This window comes from Diospyros lotus, chromosome 3 (assembly GCF_014633365.1).
Source record: "Diospyros lotus cultivar Yz01 chromosome 3, ASM1463336v1, whole genome shotgun sequence".
NCBI classification, from domain to species: domain Eukaryota; kingdom Viridiplantae; phylum Streptophyta; class Magnoliopsida; order Ericales; family Ebenaceae; genus Diospyros; species Diospyros lotus.
Genome location: NC_068340.1, coordinates 125,149 through 144,497, shown reverse-complemented (window position 1 = coordinate 144,497; position 19,349 = coordinate 125,149). Strand labels below are relative to the sequence as shown.

General features: G+C 38.2%; 1 protein-coding gene across 8 annotated transcripts; it reads left to right on the top strand.

Moving 5' to 3' along the window:
* Window positions 1-9,156: 9,156 nt before the first annotated feature.
* LOC127797370 (protein BCCIP homolog) lies at window positions 9,157-19,209 on the top strand. 8 transcript variants are annotated; one of them, XM_052330219.1, is made up of 9 exons: window positions 9,157-9,351; window positions 14,529-14,731; window positions 14,898-14,971; window positions 15,112-15,330; window positions 17,144-17,353; window positions 17,504-17,569; window positions 17,688-17,777; window positions 17,882-17,938; window positions 18,625-19,209. In XM_052330219.1, the coding sequence occupies exons 2-9, from the start codon at window positions 14,575-14,577 to the stop codon at window positions 18,721-18,723; spliced, it is 972 nt and encodes a 323-aa protein (XP_052186179.1). In that variant the 5' UTR covers window positions 9,157-9,351; window positions 14,529-14,574; the 3' UTR covers window positions 18,724-19,209. The 8 variants fall into 8 exon arrangements, with proteins under 8 accessions (XP_052186179.1, XP_052186178.1, XP_052186182.1 ...); XM_052330218.1 differs by having other exon boundaries at window positions 14,476-14,731; XM_052330220.1 differs by having other exon boundaries at window positions 9,158-9,351; window positions 14,648-14,731.
* The last annotated feature ends 140 nt before the right edge of the window (window positions 19,210-19,349 follow it).

The following is a 19,349-nucleotide window of genomic DNA, read 5'->3' as shown; positions in this document are numbered from 1 at the left end:
CTTTATTCCCTTTCTTTCTCTCTCTCTCACTGATTTCTTCTGCTAAGCTTTCCAATTCTTCTTCCTATTTATAACTAAGGAAGCTTGGCCACCACTCCAGCAAACTTGGCGTATGAAACACTCAATTTGCTGTCATCCCCCTCTGCAACTTGGCCACCAAGCTTGCGCACGCAGCCACGCATACATATAAATACATATATATATATATATTTATTTATATATTACATTTTAAATTAAAAGAATTTACGCATTAAACCTCAATTTTATCATAATATCACTTGGGTAATTTTCTTATTGCAACCGTGCCCTCAAACATCGATTAAATTTGCATTTTAATGCCGAAAACACAAAATTAATAACTTCAAAGCTACTCGATAAGGGCGATTTTGCCCCAGCGTCCTCATCGGGCTATCGTTTCATCCCAAAACCACTGAAGGGTTGTTTATTACGAAAAATCGAAGCCCCCCTAGGGTTCCGTTGATTTTTCGGGAGTCTCCTATGACGATTCAGTTTTACAGCCTAAATGACAGCTGTATTTTAGCTGTACCGAAAACTGTTCCCGGTCCGATTTCTTTCGATACCATAAATCCTAACTCGGAACGCATATCGAGACTATATCATTTTCCTTAGACAATTTCACTCCAAGGCATTCCCTGCAATTGATTCGGTAGTTATAATTGCTATCAAACTAATTTTTCGGTATTCTAAACTTACCGAAATTACGTGGCAAACTCATACAAACATGGAGTATTACAGGTTGGGGTAAGGGATGGGCAGGCGGTTGAGGAACCCACCCATCCCTGACTGAGGTCTGGCGATCCCGGTTCCATCGAGCATTTTCTCGCGAGGCAGCCAGCGGCATTGGTAACCCATTTCATTTACGAACCCAAAATTATAAATGAAATGGCGTACTAGAACATCTACGAGCTGTTGTTATTGCTGTTCATTGTCATCTACGAGCTATTGTTATTCATTGTCATCTTCATAGAACTCTTCCCATGTTATCGACGTTTTTATATAATCATCCATTGTATAGAGGAAAATATAAGAGAATGAGAAATGAGAAATGGTTACAAGTGATCAGAAAAAAATTACTACAAGTGATCGGAGAAATGGATGTCGAGAGTAAATAAGAAAGAAGGAAAAATGACTGCCAAAAGGGTAATAAAGGGTTTTTAACGCAGGGTAGTTAAAGGATATTAAGTATGGGCTGTGGAGAACAATAACGTGGACTGTGGATAGAATTTCCCAAAAGTTTTTAGATGACACTCTGATTTATGTTTTAAATTACACTAATACCCCTTCCTTAATCTTTTTGGCATGGCATTGGCACACCCCTAACTTGAATCCAAATTGGATTCGGGCCTGCTTTCGGAATCACAAGGGCAGTCTTCGTTTGGAAAACCCTAGCAGCTGCCTACACCTGCGTCTCCTCTTCTTCTCCGACCAGTAGCTGTCGTCCGTCGGGTCGTCCTTCCTTCCTCTCATCTAGCAATCCCTTCTCTCTTCTCAAGCCAACTGACTGGCGTCCCCGACGTCGGTGACTGGAGTTCTCCAATTTAACTATTTGTTGCCCAAAGATTCTCAAACCTCTCAATCACACGCTTGTTAATTCCTCCAAGCTTGTAAATGAGATGGCCAGTTGCGGTGGACTTTCCAGAGACCACATGGCCGATGACAACTATGTTGATATAAACTTCTCCTTTCCCATTATAAACTAATAGAATCAAACTACAATAGATAACCTGGGGAAAAAAAAAAAAGTTAAAGCATACAATTCAGAAACCATGAAACAGGTACACCCATGCCAGAAATATACATTCAAAATAGATAGAAAATAAGTGAGCAAGTACTCTGAATGAACTCTAGAAAGCTTTAGTAAGATATATTTTTCACATTGACTTCACAGGTCAATGAGTCAAATTCATCTCTTCATGCTCACCCATCCGCATAACAAGCATCCAAATACACAAACACTAATACAATAAAGTAGGAAACTGACAACAACACGGCCCAAGTATACATATCAAACAATTTACTAAAAAATATCAGACAGTTTGAACATACAATTTACTAAAAATTACATGCGAACACTTTTTACCATGAAGATCGAATCCTAATAAAGACGAAAACATCATAGACAACAGTTCACAACCAGCCAACAAATAACCCAGTTCATCCGGAAAGCATCAAAACATAACATGAATATCTGCAAGTTATCCCACATGATCTGAGCGGCGACTAGACAGCCAACTTAATCTACTGATATCCACGAATATAAGCACCCTGTCTACAGCCCCGAGTAAAAACCGAACAGATCTACGCATATAAGCAAAAGATAGGACACACAACTAAACCATGCGAGCAATGACCCCATAATTCAACATACAATGAGTAACGATTCGATGAATAGGCAAACAAAACCAAATACTAGTGTTCATCTCCATACGAAGTTAGACTGTGAGTGAAAAAAACACAGAGAAAGAGCTTATACCTCGCAGGAGAAGAGCCTTGAGCAGCAAGGGCGAAACCCTAGCACGGAGAGAGAGAGAGAGAGAGAGAGAGAGAAACGAGGCTGAGCTCGCGAGCTGAGTCCGTCTTGCAGCCAATTGATACTTCGAAGGAGGCCAGGATTTTAGAGGGATTAGGATTCTTGGTTAAGTACCTCAATCTCCCTAGGAGACCGAAATTAAGGTTTTCTCCGATTTTTACTAGTCGCCCAAGTACGGATTGGACTCGCTATTCTATTAAAAGTATAATTAAAACAAGTATTTTTATTTCATGGATTTTTTTATTCTCTACTCCGATAAAATTGTTTTTTTATGAATTCTTTTATACTCCAAAAAGAAATTTCAAATAATTGGTAATGTGTGTGAAAATAAAATTAATGTATTATCAACAAATAACAATATTTTGAATTAAAAATTTAAAGAAGATAAATATATTTTAAATTAATATAGTGTGAGGTTAAAATAGAGTAAAGAGAATATAAATTGCTGGTGAAACTAACTAATGGGGAGCCACAAGAAGGTAATAAGAGAGAAAAAAGAATTTTCAATCTTGAGACAAAAGAATGAAGGTAGAGTAGATGTTAACAAACATCAAGGTGTGCAATGGGGAATTGGGGTTAGCTTTCTCCTCCTTAAATTATTTGGCTATTTGTACTAATATTTTCTGTTTCCATTCAATAGTCAAAAGTTATTTTAACATTTTCTAACATCTCTAGAAAACTCCAATAAGGGTAACCGATAAGACTTTAGTAAGAAAAATCTCATTTATTCTCAGCAAAATATAACTCAATATATACAATTTTGAGGGTTAATCACCCACGTAAAAATAGGCACACTATCTAACCCACTAATCTAAAACTAAATAAACAGATAAAAGACCAAGACTCAATCCATTATTGACCATAACTACCACATAAGAATAACCAAAAAAACAACCAACAAATGAATGATAAAATAATAAACACAACCCATCGGATGAAACCTGAGAAAAACCTTATTTTCGACACTCTCCCCCAAGGTAGTGAATAGATATTCTCCATTCTCTGTTTGCTTGTTTTCCTTTGAAAAACTGCGCCCATAAAACCTTTAGTAAATATGCAAGTTGATTTCCTGTGGACACAAATGGTGTACAATTTATACCACTTTCAAACTTTTCTTTTATAAAATACATGTCAACTTCCACATGTTTAATGCAATCATGTTGTACCAGATTGTGTGCAATATTAATAACTAACTTATTATCACAATATAGCTTCATAGGAGCCTTTCACCTGACTTTCAGGTCCTCTACAATTATTTTTAACCATAATAACTCACAAATTCCAAGAGTCATGACCTAAATTCAGCACTTGCACCAGAACTTGTTACAACACTTTGCTTCTTATTTCTTCAAGTCACAACAAGAAAACAAAATTTCTAGCATCAAGTTTAACAAAATTAACTCTTAAGCCTATGTAGCTACTTACTAAGGTCCAATACAAATTATAACCACAGTTGTTGTGTGTTAAAAAGAGCATTGTTTCATAACACACTTATTCCTCGTTCTTCAGAGTGGCCATTTGTTCTCTACAGGTCCCGCCATTTCAAATCTCAGGCCTGTATCTATGTTGTAATCTGGACAACTTCTGTAATGTAGTGTGTGGCTAACTTATATGACTAGTTGAATGGATGCCATGTTGATAATTTGGCCAATCCAGTTCGCCTTATCAGGATAGGGTTGTGATTTTTGGATCTAGCCAATTTGTCAATTCAAAAGGTTTCCCTCTCAGGCAACCCAAAATCATTGGATGTATATACTCGCACTATAGGAAAAATAAAATCAAAATAACTTGCGATGAGGATGCAACCCTTCTAAGAAGATTAGTAGAAAAGAACAGGATTTATGAATTCGTTATTGGTTTAAATATTAAATTTGATGCAGTGAGGGTACAGATACTTGGGAAAGAAGACTTGTTCGAAATGAAGGAGATGAGTTATGCTTGAGACTCCTACAATAGATAATTCAACTCTAATGACAAGAAAAATGACCACTAAACATTTTAGTCTAGAACAACAAGAAATGTGAGGCTAAAAGAACACTAGATGGGTCTCCGTTAAACAAGGATTTATTATGGTGTACTTATTGTAAGTAGCCTAGACATAGCATAGACAAATATGGAAAGCTACACGAAAAAGCTCAAGCTAAGAACAAAGGGACATCAAGCAAGCAGAAATGACAGGAGCAGACATATGCGGCAAACAGTTAGGAATCTGGGGATGGGGATTCTCTAGAATCACCAACTGAATTAAATAAGAAAGAAATTGCAAAATTCTAACAGTTACTTGGGTTCCTAGAGAAACCAACAAGATCAAGTACCTGTACCTTAACCTTTTCAGGTATTTCTTCATACTCTCATGCTTTAAATGCCTCAAATGCTACCCTTTTAAGTGTCTAGATCATTGATTCAGGGGTTACATATCACATGACTCGTTCCTCCCAAAAGTTTATTTCATATACTACTTGTCCTAGCAATAGAAAGATTATTATAACTGATGGTACAACAACTACGACAGCCAACCAAGGAGATGTCTACATTAGTGACACTTTTATATAAAAAAATGCTTTGCATGTACCTAAGTTGTCTACTAACCTTGTTTCAATTCAAAAACTCACAACAGATTCTAATTGTAGGGTGATTTTTCGTCCCTCTTATTGTGAGAACCCAATTCAATGTTGAAAGCAAGAGAATTCGGTCTGATAATGCTATTGACTATTTTAATCAGTTCCTTACTTCAAATTTCCAAGCAAGAGATATAGTTCATGAATTCTCTTGTGTTAATACCACACAACAAAATGGGGTGGTTGAGAGGAAGAATTGACACCTACTTACTATTACAAGGGCTATCTAATTTTAGAGAAATGTTCCCAAACAGTACTAGGGGGAAGCCATTTTAATTGCTACTCACCTTATGAACAGATTGCCTTCAAGAAACCAAAATTCTAAAGGCCCACTTTAACTGTTATCTCAACTATTTCCACAAGTTTCAATTTCTAATGGTCTTATGCTTAGAGTGTTTGGGTGTGTAGCATTTGTTCATTTACATTCTCAACATAAGGGAAAACTTGATCCCAGAGCTCTTAGATGCATTTTTGTGGGGTATTCGCTTACTCAAAAAGGCTATAAGTGTTTCCATCCACTAACCAAAAAATTATTTGTATCAGTGAATGTTACATTTGCTAAATAAAATTAGTATTTTGCTCAGCGTTCCCTTTACGGTGAGACCTCAATAACTGAGGATAGGGATAGAGATCTAATTCTTCTTAAATTTCCATCCTCATTAAATCCTTTTGTCCCACACTTACAACCTACTGTTTCAACCCCACAACCTGTATCTAATGCTCAGTCTAAAACTTAAGAACCTATACAATATGGTCCAATCCAAGAACCTATACACTGTCCACTTTAGGTATACTCAAGAAGAAAGAGACTAGTTGCTCATCCGACACCTATTCAAGCATCTGAATCAACACCTAGTCCTGACATTGATCATAATGAGGCAATCACTTCTTCTACCTCTCTTAATGAGATTGAACCTATTGTTGACCCATCTAACTCAAGTGACAATGAACTTCCTATCAGTAATCGTCAAGGAACTATAGCTTGCACAAAGCATCCTCCATATGTATTCATGTCCTACAAAAATCTATCCCTTAGTCACAAAGTTGCTTTTCTTACCAACATAAACTGCATTCATATACCAAAAACAATATATGAGGCATTAAGAAGTGAGAATTGAAGGAATGCTATGAGGGTAGAGATGCAGACACTTGAAAAAAAATAGGACATGGGATGTAGGTGGATATTCATAGTTAAATATAACTGAAATGGGTAATTAGAAAGATAGAAAGTAATATTGGTTGCTAAGGATTATACCTAATGTAACATCCCGCATCGAGTGATAAGAAAGACCGGATTAACTTACCCTAATGGGCCTACGCGAACTTCCAGGGGCCACCCATCCTTGAGCTACCCTACCTCAAGCACGCTTAATCCGGGAGTTCTTTATCCATATTCAGCCTAAAAGGGTATCCAACTGGTGTTGTTTCCTTCCTTACTATCATCGATATGTACACTAGCTTTTCTAGACTCCTTTCTTGGACTTGGCCTTGGGCTCTCGAGGGTATTACACTCTCCCCCATTGAGCACATGACGTCCTCGTCATGTGACCTTATAACTGGTCCCAAATCTTCTTCCCTTTAGGGGCTGTCATCCTAGAAGCCTGACAGGAGCCATCCCTTATTTAGGCCTTCACGCCCCGGTGCCACTCCTCGCCCTCATTGGACCGCATTCTCAAATGGTCGGCTCTGATACCACCTGTAACATCCCGTATTAAGCCATAGAAAGGACCGAATCAACTTACTCTGATGAGCTTACGAGAACTTCCCAGGGGTCACCCATCCTTGAGCTACCCTAGTTCAAACACGCTTAACCCGAGAGTTTTTTATCTACATTTAGCCCAAAAGGTATCCAGCTGGTGTTATTTCATTCCTTACTTATCCTCGATATATACTACCATTCTCTAGGCTCTTGGGGTATTACACCCAAACCTATGGCGTAGATTATATAGCAGCTAACCTTAATTGGAAATTGCAACAATTTGATGTGAAAAAATGTCTTTTTACAAGGAGATCTTGAGAAATAAATCTATATGGAAGTGTCACCAATATTATGTTCAAAAGCAGGAAAGGATGTGGTATGCAAAATGAATAAAGCCTTGTATGGTTTGAAGCAGTCTCCAAAAGCATGGTTTGGAAGATTTACCAAAACCATGCTAAGTTTGGGATACGAACAAAGTCAATGTGATCACACTTTGTTTGTGAGACATTCTATATCCATAAAGGTTGTTGTTTTATTAGTCTATATAGATGACATTATAATGACATTATATGACCTAGAAGGAATTGAAAGTCTAAATAAATGTTTGATAAAAGAGTTTGAAATTAAAGAGTTAGGCAAATTGAAGTATTTATTGGGTATCGAAGTGGCTCATTCCTAAGAAATAATTTTCATATCATAACAGAAGTATATTCTTAATTTGTTAACAGATACAGGTATGCTAGGATGTAGGCTTACTAAAACCCCTATTGAGCTTAATCATTGACTTGGTGACATCCTAGAAAATGCAACAACAGACAAGAACATCTACCAAAGATTAGTTGGGAGGCTCATCTATCTGTCACATACTAGTCTAGACATAGCATATGCTGTGGAAGTTGTTAATCAATTCATGCACGATCCTAAGGAGGTACACCTGAAAGTAGTGCATCAAAATTTGCATTACTAAAAGGGTACACCAGGTAAGGGAATTTTGTTCAAAAGATGGCAAGAAATAACTCTTGAAGCCTATACAAATGTTGACTATGCAGGGTCAGTGATTGACAGTGGATCAACATCCGGGTACTGCACTCTTAGGGAGAAATATTATGACTTGGAGAAGTAATAAGCAAAGTGTTATAATAAGATCTGGTGCAAAGGCTAAATTTGGGTCATGGCCTTTGGGATTTGTGAGTTATTATGGGTAAAAATAATTGTAGAGGACTTGAAAGTCCGGTGGAAGGCTCCTACGAAGCTATATTGTGATAATAAGTTAGTTATTACTATTGCACACAATCTGGTGCAACATGATTGCATTAAACATGTGGAAGTTGACATGTATTTTATAAAAGAAAACCTTGAAAGTGGTATAATTTGTACACCATTTGTGTTTACAGGAAATCAACTTGCATATTTACTAAAGATCTTCTGGGTGCAGTTTTTCAAAGGAAAACAAGCAAATTGGGAATGAAGGATATCTATTCACCATCTTGAGGGGGAGTGTTGGAAATAAGGTTTTTCTTAGGTTTCATCCGATGGGTTGTGTTTATTATTTTATCCTTCATTTGTTGGTTGTTTTTTTGGTTATTCTTATGTGGTAGTTATGGTCAATAATGGATTGAGTTTTGGTCTTTATCTGTTTATTTAGTTTCAGATTAGTGGGTTAGATAGTGTGTCTATTTTTATGTAGGTGATTAACCCTCAAAATTGTATATATTGAGTTCTATTTTGCTGAGAATGAATGAGATTTTTCTTACTAAAGTCTTACCAGTTATCCTTATTGGAGTTTTCTAGAGATATTAGAAAATGTCAGTACAAATAGCCAAATAATTTAAGGAGGAGAAAGCTAACCCCAATTCCCTATTGCATGCCTTGATATTCATTAACATCCACTCTACCTTCATTCTTTTGTCTCCAAAATTGAAAATCCTTTTTTCTCTCTTGTTATCTCCCTTTGGCTCCCCATTAGTTAGCTCCACTAGCAATTTATAATCTCTTTACTCTAGTTTAACCTCACACTATATTAACTTAAAATATATTTATTTTTTTTAATTTTTTAATTCAAAATATTGTTATTTGTTGATAATACATTGATTTTATTCTCACACACATTACCAATTATTTGAAATTTTTTTTTTGGAGAATAAAAAAATTCATAAAAAAACAATTTTATCGGAGTAGAGAATAAAAAAATTCATGAAATAAAAATACTTTTTTTAATTATACTTTTAATAGAATAGCGAGTCCAATCCGTACTTGGGCGACTAGTAAGAATTGGAGAAAACCTTAATTTCGGTCTCCTAGGGAGATTGAGGTACTTAACCAAGAATCCTAATCCCTCTAAAACCCTGGCCTCCTTCGAAGTATCAATTGGCTGCAAGACGGACTCAGCTCGCAAGCTCAGCCTCGTTTCTCTCTCTCTCTCTCTCTCTCTCTCTCCGTGCTAGGGTTTCGCCGCTTGCTGCTCAAGGCTCTTCTCCTGCGAGGTATAAGCTCTTTCTCTATGTTTTTTTCACTCACAGTCTAACTTCGTATGGAGATGAACACTAGTATTTGGATTTGTTTGCCTATTCATCGAATCATTACTCATTGTATGTTGAATTATGGGGTCATTGTTCGCATGGTTTAGTTGTGTGTCCGATCTGTTGCTTATATGCGTAGATCTGTTCGGTTTTTACTCGGGGCTGTAGACAGGGTGCTTATATTCGTGGATATCAGTAGATTAAGTTGGCTGTCTAGTCGCCGCTCAGATCCTGTGCGATAACTTGCAGATATTCATGTTATGTTTTGATGCTTTCCAGATGTTCTTGAACTGGGTTATTTGTTGGCTGGTTGTGAACTGTTGTCTATGATGTTTTCGTCTTTATTAGGATTCGATCTTCATGGTAAAAAGTGTTCGCATGTAATTTTTAGTAAATTGTATGTTCAAACTGTCTGATATTTTTTAGTAAATTGTTTGATATGTATACTTGGGCTGTGTTGTTGTCAGTTTCCTACTTTATTGTATTAGTGTTTGTGTATTTGGATGCTTGTTATGCGGATGGGTGAGCATGAAGAGATGAATTTGACTCATTGACCTGTGAAGTCAATGTGAAAAATATATCTTACTAAAGCTTTCTAGAGTTCATTCAGAGTACTTGCTCACTTATTTTCTATCTATTTTGAATGTATATTTCTGGCATGGGTGTACCTGTTTCATGGTTTCTGAATTGTATGCTTTAATTTTTTTTTTCCCGAGTTATCTATTGTAGTTTGGTTCTATTAGTTTATAATGGGAAAGGAGAAGTTTCATATCAACATAGTTGTCATCGGCCATGTGGTCTCTGGAAAGTCCACCACAACTAGCCATCTCATTTACAAGCTTGGAGGAATTAACAACCGTGTGATTGAGAGGTTTGAGAATCTTTGGGCAACAAATAGTTAAATTGGAGAACTCCAGTCACCGACGTCTGGGATGCTAGTCAGTTGGCCTAAGAAGAGAGAAGGGATTGCCAGACGAGAGGAAGGAAGGGCGAGTCGACGGACGACGGCTACTGGCTGGAGAAGAAAAGGATACGCAGGTGTAGGCGGCTGCTAGGGTTTGCCAAACGAAGACTGCCCTTGTGACTCTAAAAGCAGGCCCGAATCCAATTTGGATTCAAGTTAGGGGTGTGCCAATGCCATGCCAAAAAGATTAAGGAATGGGTATTAATGTAATTTAAAACATAAATCAGAGTGTCATCTAAAAACTTTTGGAAAATTCTATCCACAATCCACATTATTTTTCTCCACAGCCCATACTTAATATCCTTTAACTACCTTGCGTTAAAAACCCTTTATTACCGTTTTGACAGTCATTTTTCCTTCTTTCTTATTTACTCTCGACATCCATTTCTCCGATCACTTGCAATAATTTTTTCTGATCACTTGTAGCCATTTCTCGTTTCTCATTCTCTTATATTTTCCTCTATACAATGGATGATTATATAAAAACGTCGATGACATGGGAAGAGTTCTATGAAGATGACAATGAATAACAATAGCTCGTAGATGACAATGAACAGCAACAACAACAGCTCGTAGATGTTCTGGTACGCCATTTTATTTGTAATTTTGGGTTCGTAAATGAAATGGGTTACTGATGCTGCTGGCTGCCTCGCGAGAAAATGCTCGACGGAACCGGGATCCTCAGTCAGGGATGGGCGGGTTTCTCAACCGCCCGCCCGCCCATCCCTTACCCCAACCTGTAATACCCCATGTTTGTATGAGTTTGCCACGTAATTTCGATAAGTTTAGAATACCGAAAAATTAGTTTGATAACAATTATAACTACCGAATCAATTGTAGGGAATGCCTTGGAGTGAAATTGTCTAAGGAAAATGATATAGTCTCGATATGCGTTCCGAGTTAGGATTTATGGTATCGAAAGAAATCAGATCGGGAATAGTTTTCGGTACAGCTAAAATACAACTGTCATTTAGGCTATAAAACTGAATCGTCATAGGAGACTCCCGAAAAATCAACGGAACCCTAGGGGGGCTTCGATTTTTCGTAATAAACAACCCTTCAGTGGTTTTGGGATGAAACGATAGCCCGATGAGGACGCTGGGGCAAAATCGCCCTTATCGAGTAACTTTGAAGTTATTAATTTTGTGTTTTCGGCATTAAAATGCAAATTTAATCGATGTTTGAGGGCACGGTTGCAATAAGAAAATTACCCAAGTGATATTATGATAAAATTGAGGTTTAATGCGTAAATTCTTTTAATTTAAAGTGTAATATATAAATATATATGTATTTATATGTATGTGTGGCTGTGCGCGCAAGCTTGGTGGCCAAGTTGCAGAGGGGGATGGCAGCAAATTGAGTGTTTCATACGCCAAGTTTGCTGGAGTGGTGGCCAAGCTTCCTTAGTTATAAATAGGAAGAAGAATTGGAAAGCTTGGCAGAAGAAATCAGTGAGAGAGAGAGAAAGAAAGGGAAGAAAGGAATGGAAATGAAGAAGGCAGCCACGAATGGAAGCCCATTACTGAGAGTTGCAGCAAGATGGAAGGCGAAGGCAACGACCAGGCATCCAGGCGATCGAGGTAGGAGTTGGAGTCGATGCAAGAAGGTCGAAGGCGGCCCAGGTTGGCCGCACAACAAGCTTCCGTGCGCGAGCTTCAGCGGCTAGGCAGCCAGGACAACCGGGCGGAGGGTGGCCCATCCAGGTTCGTTGGTGACCAGTGGAGGCTTGAGAGACGGCCAGAGGAAGCTGGTGTGGCCATGGCAGCAGGCGGTTGTGCCGAGCCAACAACCAACCGTGGTCGCAAGCAACAGCCAGCGGCGGGCGTGTGCGACGCCAAGGTTCGGCGAGTTCGAGGCGGTCGGCGGAGGGCCAGGTGGAGGTCGACGGAGGGCCATGCGGCGGCTGGAGCAAGGTGCAGGCGCACGGGAGACGCAGGTCGCGCGGGAGAAGAGGAAGAAGAAGAATGAGGGAGGGAAGAAAAGAAAAGAAAAAAAAAAGAAAAGAAAACAAAAGAAGAAAAATAGGAAAAATATCAAAAAATAGAAAATAGTGGTTTATTAATATTCCGGAGTTTTTGGCGAGAAAAGTAGCTCGGGCACGCATTTTGAGGATATGGCACGCATACCGAGGAAGCCAAAGAAGCTAAGTTAAGGTAAGTAAAATTCCCTAGAAAATTCCAGAAATCCAGAAATATTATTTTATGAATTGTTGTAGTGAAATATTTGAGAAAATATTTTAGAAATATTTAGTTTGGATTTATTGAGGAAAATTAGGAAGAAATAGAAAGGAAATTAAAGAAAATGCCAGAAATTATGGAAAAATAGGTTTTAATGTTTATTTAAATAATTATGGTGATTAAGATGCTTTGAGGTTTAAGTTGAAGTGACTTGTGCAAATTTTGAGGTTGGCACGCAAATCGAATTGATGCACGAATTTCGAGATAGACGCGAATATTGAGGTAGCCCGATAAGCTTGAGAAGATAAGTGGTACTTCCCAATTAAAGTTAGTTTTATGTAAAATGATTGATTTGTAAGTGATTCATGTTCGTCAAAAATGTTTTCATCATATTGACATACTCTGATATGTACTCATCACGTAGACTGCATACATGACATGACTATGAAATGCATAAATACACGTTGATGTCATTGATCACACGCATTGAGGCCGTAGGGAGTACGAACTGGCACCGCTATTTTACCAAGGGTGCTCCCAGACACCCCGGCTTTGAAAGATGTGACCGTTAGAACGGTAGGTAGCATAAGGGGTGCAGTTGACACCTACGATGAAAGACATTGTATACACATATGATGTAGCATTATGTACCCTTACTTAGATGGTTCATCATCTAACTTGGGCTTTGCCCCTTGGAATATTCAAACATTCCAGATGGAGATTGTAGATATGAGTATAAATGAGGCATGAAATGGCACTTAGCAGAGTGCATGAAGAATTGAATGTATGTTATGTATCCCATTTATTTAAGTTCTGCCATTTTGAATTCTGAACGTTTTGAGAAATGTTGATGTATATCCTTATGGTTAATAAAGATGTAAGAATTGATTTATGATCAATGTTAATATATCAGGTTTCGATCATTGCTTTCGCATTTGATGTGTATAATGATTCTCTTTCGAGATAAAGAGATGGGAATTTTGGGACGATTTCGAGGAATGATATGGTTTAGCATTAGTTTGAAAGAAAAAAAAAAATATTGTCTCGGAATTGTCCCAAGTTATAAAACGCGCTCGGGAAAGCGGGGCATTACACAACCACCCATCCCTGACTGAGGTCTGGCGATCCCGGTTTCGTCGAGCATTTTCTCGCGAGGCAGCCAGCAGCCACATTGTCATCTTCTTCATAGAACTCTTCCTATGTCATCGACATTTTTATATAATCATTCATTGTATAGAGGAAAATAGAAGAGAATAAGAGAGGGAAAATGACTGCAAGTGATCGGAAAAAATTGCTGCAAGTGATCGAAGAAATGGTAGTAGAGAGTAAATAAGAAAGAAGGAAAAGTGGCTGCTAGAAGGGTAATAAAGAGTTTTTAATGCAGGGTAGTTGAAGGATATTAAGTGTGGGTTGTGGATAGAATTTCCCAAAAGTTTTTAGATGACACTCTGATTTCGATTTTAAATTACATTAATACCCCTTCCTTAATCTTCTTGGCATGGCACTGGCATGCCCCTGACTTGAATCCAAATTGGATTTGGGACTGCTTTCGGGATCACAAGGGCAGTCTTGGTTTAGCAAATCCTAGCAGCCACCTACGCTTGCGTCTCCTCCTCTCTTCCGGCCAGCACGCGTCGTTTGTCGGCTCGCCCTTCCTTCCTCTTGTTCGACAGTCCCTTCTCTCTTCTCCGGCCAACTGACTGACGTCCCAGACGCCAGTGACTGGAGTTCTCCAATTCAACTATTTGTTGCCCAAAGAATCTTTCTCATAATTCTAAAATTTCAATTGAATGATTTTTCTCTCTTTCCCTGATATGCCTGTATTGCAATTTTTGCAACCTAGCTTGCAGTTGTGGGTATGTGCATTGCATGCTTTTTTGTTTCCTATGCTTTCAATGGCCCAAAGTACTTGAAACAATACTTGCTCCATGCAAATTTTTTTGACAGACATCAGAACAGTTTAGTTGGTTTCGAACATCACATTTTTGCTCATTGTCAAGGACCTTAAATTCTGTGCATGCTTTCAAATTGCCACAAATTCCCAAAATGCTGCCGAAGTCAAGGCCCCGCCAAGTATTTAAGCCCCATCCTTCCATATTCTCTCCTTTTTGTCGTTCAATTGCTAGATTGGCATCTGCTTATAAGGTCAAGCGGCAGATCCAGAACCGAAAGTTCCACCAAAAATCTTCCCCCAGTTCTTCAGGTATGATTGTTCTCTGGCACTCTTCCTGGCTTCCATCCTTGTTGTTTCTTTGGAACTTAATGGCCTACACGTTAGAGAATGACTGACTTGCAAAATTTCTTTAGGAATTGGATTGTTTTATTTGATTTTAATTTTTTTGATAGAATGTTCAAAATCAAATCTCTAGGTGGCAAAGTCAACCATAAGGTTGGCATGGATAAGAGGGAACCATATGGATCTTCTGACGAAGAAGAGTTCGAAGTAAGCACTCATAATTTGCTCCAACATCAATAGGACCATATTTGGACCTTTCTTCTGGTAGTTTCAGTAATTTATGCTAATTCTTATCTATTTATGTTTACCATTTATTACTTACGGAAGTCTATTCTGTGTTTCTGAAGGGAACTATTCAGGCGGATTTTGCTTTCTTTGATCCAAAATCTGATGACTTCCACGGAGTAAAGGGTCTGTTGATGACATACCTTGATCATCGGGAATGGGATATAAGTGGTTTTGCGGACCTAATATTAAGCCAAACAACAGTAGGGACAATTGTTAAAACAGAGGAAGAGGATACACCATACTCTGTCGTTACCGCTCTTAACTTGGGAAGATATAAGGCAAGCAACATATTCTCTTAAAGTTTACATGTCATTGCTTCTTAGTTGCTTAACATGTCTATAAATTTGTGTAATGGCTAGTATGTGCCAATTTTGCTTCAGAGAGTTGCATCTGTACCTTATATGAAGGAGCATAAAAGTCTCTACATAAGTTAAATGACACTTTCTTCCCCTTAAACTTTTAGCATGTCTTTGACATGTAGTCAATGTTAGGCTTCTATTTGGAACATCCATGATCCATCATCCCACTTTGTTAGAGTAGAAACACAACACTCTCTAGGACATTCACACTTACTAAGTCACGGATAGAGACTCACAAACACTCACGACAACAGGAATTACAAAACACAGTATTAAAGAACAGAAATCAGAATCAAGAACACCATAAGATTATCCTGGTTCAGTCTCAAATTGAGACCTACCTACACATTGGCTTGGCCTTCACTTTTCCACTATCTTGTATGGGTTGGCTTGGCCTTCATTTTATATATTTGTAATGCTATTTCTGATCTCATGGCTTCCAGTCGTTTATTAGCATCCTTAGAGGACACTGCTTCTTCATAAGTGAGGGGTTCTTCGCCTATAGTTTCAGTTGCACTAGTTAGGGCATATGCAACTAGGTAAGAATAACCGTATCTTTGTGGTAGCCTACGGTTTCTAGGCTGTTGGTCTCTTGCTACACTATACTTGTCTGGATTAGGTTGATCCCCTAAGCTAGAGTCTACATCGATGTCGTCCTCATCCCTTCAAATTTGGAGGATTCTATGTCCTGGTCTTCATCTTACCTTGGTTAAGAGATATCATGATTCACATCAGATGGTTCTTGGGAGTTATAAGGGGTGATTCCAGTGATCTCCACCTGAACAGACTCTGTATTTTGTTCGTTATCATGTTGTGATTTATCATTTGCTAATTTTGTGGTAGACTCCTCCTCAAATGTCACATCTCTTGTGACTATGGTTATTGGTTCTTCTGGTTCTAAATTTCATAGTTTGTAGGCTTTGACACCCGATGGATAACCTATAAACAAGCATTTCTTGGCCCTAGTCTCTAATTTGCCTTGCTTCACATGAGCATAGGCAAGGCATCTGAACACTTTATGGTGGTCTAGGCTTGGTTTATGCCCTGTCCCCACCTTTCATATGGGGTTAGGAAGTTTATTGTTGCGGAGGGAGACCTATTTATTTCATGGGTTGCTATCGTGATAGCTTCCCCCCAAAAGGTTTTAGGCAAATGAGCATAGGACAACATGCATCTAACCCATTCTAAGAGGGTTTGTTCATCCTTTTTGCAATGCCATTTTGCCTAGGGTTTCCGGGTGCAGTTAGGTGTCTCGTAATCCCACCATTTTTACATATTTGGTTGAAATTCTTATTACAAAATTCTAATCTGTTATCAGTTCTTATTTGCTTGATTTTCCTGCCTTTCTGGTTCTCTATCATAATCTTCCATGCCCTAAAGGTTTCAAATGTGTTATCCTTAGACTTTAGGACACATATGCACAGCATTCTAGAGAAATCATCTATTATAGATAAAAAATATCACAACAGCCCCTCCTGACCCCTATGTATAAGCCATAGGGCAGGAGTTACAATAACAGAAAATAAACGCCCCCCTAACTGACCGTTACACATAACAATCGACCAACTGTCCTTCTAGAAACAATCCTTTTAGAAGACTTTTCCTAACCAACTAAACAGGACATAAACAACATTATTTTACATAAATTTTCCTGATATCTATTTCACTAATCTAGTACAAATGTTCTAACACACTTGTACATATTCAAATAGCATGGGTTTTTCTTGACCAGGATCATAAATGTATTAAGGAACTCACAGACTTCTTACTTAAAGTATGCAAGGACAAGGATATACTCGGTAACTTGAGATCCTTCTTCAAAGAGCAAATGCAGAGTGTGGGGCTTTTGGTCTCTCAGCGTGTTGTCAATCTCCCTCCCCAGCTCCTGCCACCTCTTTATGATGCGCTCTTTGATGAAATCTCCTGGGCGACAGAAGATGAGGTTAGTCAAGAAACTATGTCAGTGGGTGAGCTTGGCAGAAAATCTCCCGCTCCCCTCCCCCCTCCCCCCAATCCCCTTCTCTCTCTCTCTCATGTTTACTTGCTGCAATTTTATCAAAAAGCTTATGTATTATTCTCCCTCTTTTTATAGCGAACGGAGGAGCTCAGGAGGTCCTTTTGCTTAAAGCACTATCTATTGCTAACTAGAATCTATGAGGTGCTTAAATGGGAATTTACCTATTTTCATTTTGATTTATAATTGCTTCTCGTATGATATGTTAGCTTCAACATTTTTCCCTTTTTCTTTCTTTTTTGTTTCATTATTCAATCTACAGCATATGAATGGTGGAAAAAAAAATGCAGCAAAAGGCAGCAGTAAGGAGGCTACAATATTTATTAAGGCAGAGGATGAAATCTTTTACCAGGTATTTGGGGTTGTTTTTTAAGCATGTGCGTGGGTTTTCCTGGTCCACTTGATTTGCAACTTACCTACAATTACGCTCCTGATTGGGTCTTCAATTAATTTCAGCTCAGTTCCTGGTCCTTTAAGTTCCCATTGCGCATTGAGCAACTTGCAAACGAAGAGGTATTTGCTAGTTGATGGCATTGGTGTTATTAAAGCAACTATTATGATTCTACGATTACAATTACAATTTTTTTAGCTTGTATAATATTTACTCTCTGCGTGACTCATTGAATGCACCATGAATCAAACTAGGCATGAATTCTTTTGCATCGAATTGTTGTCTTTATTATTCTATTTTGTTTACTTTTAGATGCTCTATTTTTCTGAGCATGTGAGATTTTGCATCTTTATTTTGGACAAGGGCAACAAGAAAATGTTCAAATCAGCAAGTGTAAGTCAAAATTATGGGAAATTAATTCCTTATATTTAGAATGCATATCAAGCCAGCCAAGTGGTGGCTTGCTCAAGCATGTTTGAACTTTATATGTTCACTTCACTTTGTGAGTCAATATCAAAGGGCATTTAATGAGTAAATCAGAGTCAAACTTGAGTGGCATAGTTATTGTACGTGCTTTGTTGTATGCTTAGCTTGCTAAGTTTGAGCAGAGCTCAAAAAGTTGATAAGCTCAAGGCAGGTCAAACATGGGGTTATATGGATAAATGTGGCTTGGCTTGTTTAGATAATGAATTATGTCCAAACTTAGACAATCTAACAGCTCTGAAGCTCCAATAGCTTGCCTTGTTCTTTGCATTTATTGTTGCAAGTCATTGCTGGAATAATGGAATTAGTATAATTGCACTTGCAGCTGAAGAATTACAAGTTGATGGGTTTAGTCATGGCTGTTGAAGCAGAGAAGATTTCAATGTTCCGAGAACAGTTGCATTCTTTGATAAGTGAATCGTGATCATACTCTAGACGATGCATTGCCTCATCAATGAAGTCTGTTTTCTTCCGACATTTCTCAGATAATATAACAAGTAGAGCCGATCGGTGTTTTTGAGCTCACCTGTTACCTAACAGGGAAATCCTCATTATAAAATCTTTTGTGATGTTGGTGGCACAAGTGCATTATTCTTATTCAAGACCTACCAGATCTTTGTGGGCGTTTCAGTAGTAATCACCAGCTATAGTTGTAATTTGTATTGGACCTTAGTAAGTAGCTACATAGGTTTAAGAGTTAATTTTGTTGAACTTGATGCTAGAAATTTTGTTTACCTGTTGTGTGTTAAAAGAGCATTGTTTCATAACACACTTATTCCTCGTTCTTCAGAGTTGGCCACTTGTTCTCTATAGCTCCCGCCATTTCAAATCTCAGGCCTGTATCTGTGTTGTAATTTGGACAACTTCTGTAATGTAGTGTATGGCCAACTTATATGACTAGTTGAACGGATGCCATGTTGATAATTTGGCCAATCCAATTCGCCTTATCAAGATAGGGGTTGTGATTTTTGGATCTACCCAATCTGTCAACTCAAAAGCTTTCCCTCTCAGGTAGCCCAAAATCATTGGATGTATACACTCCCCTTTAGG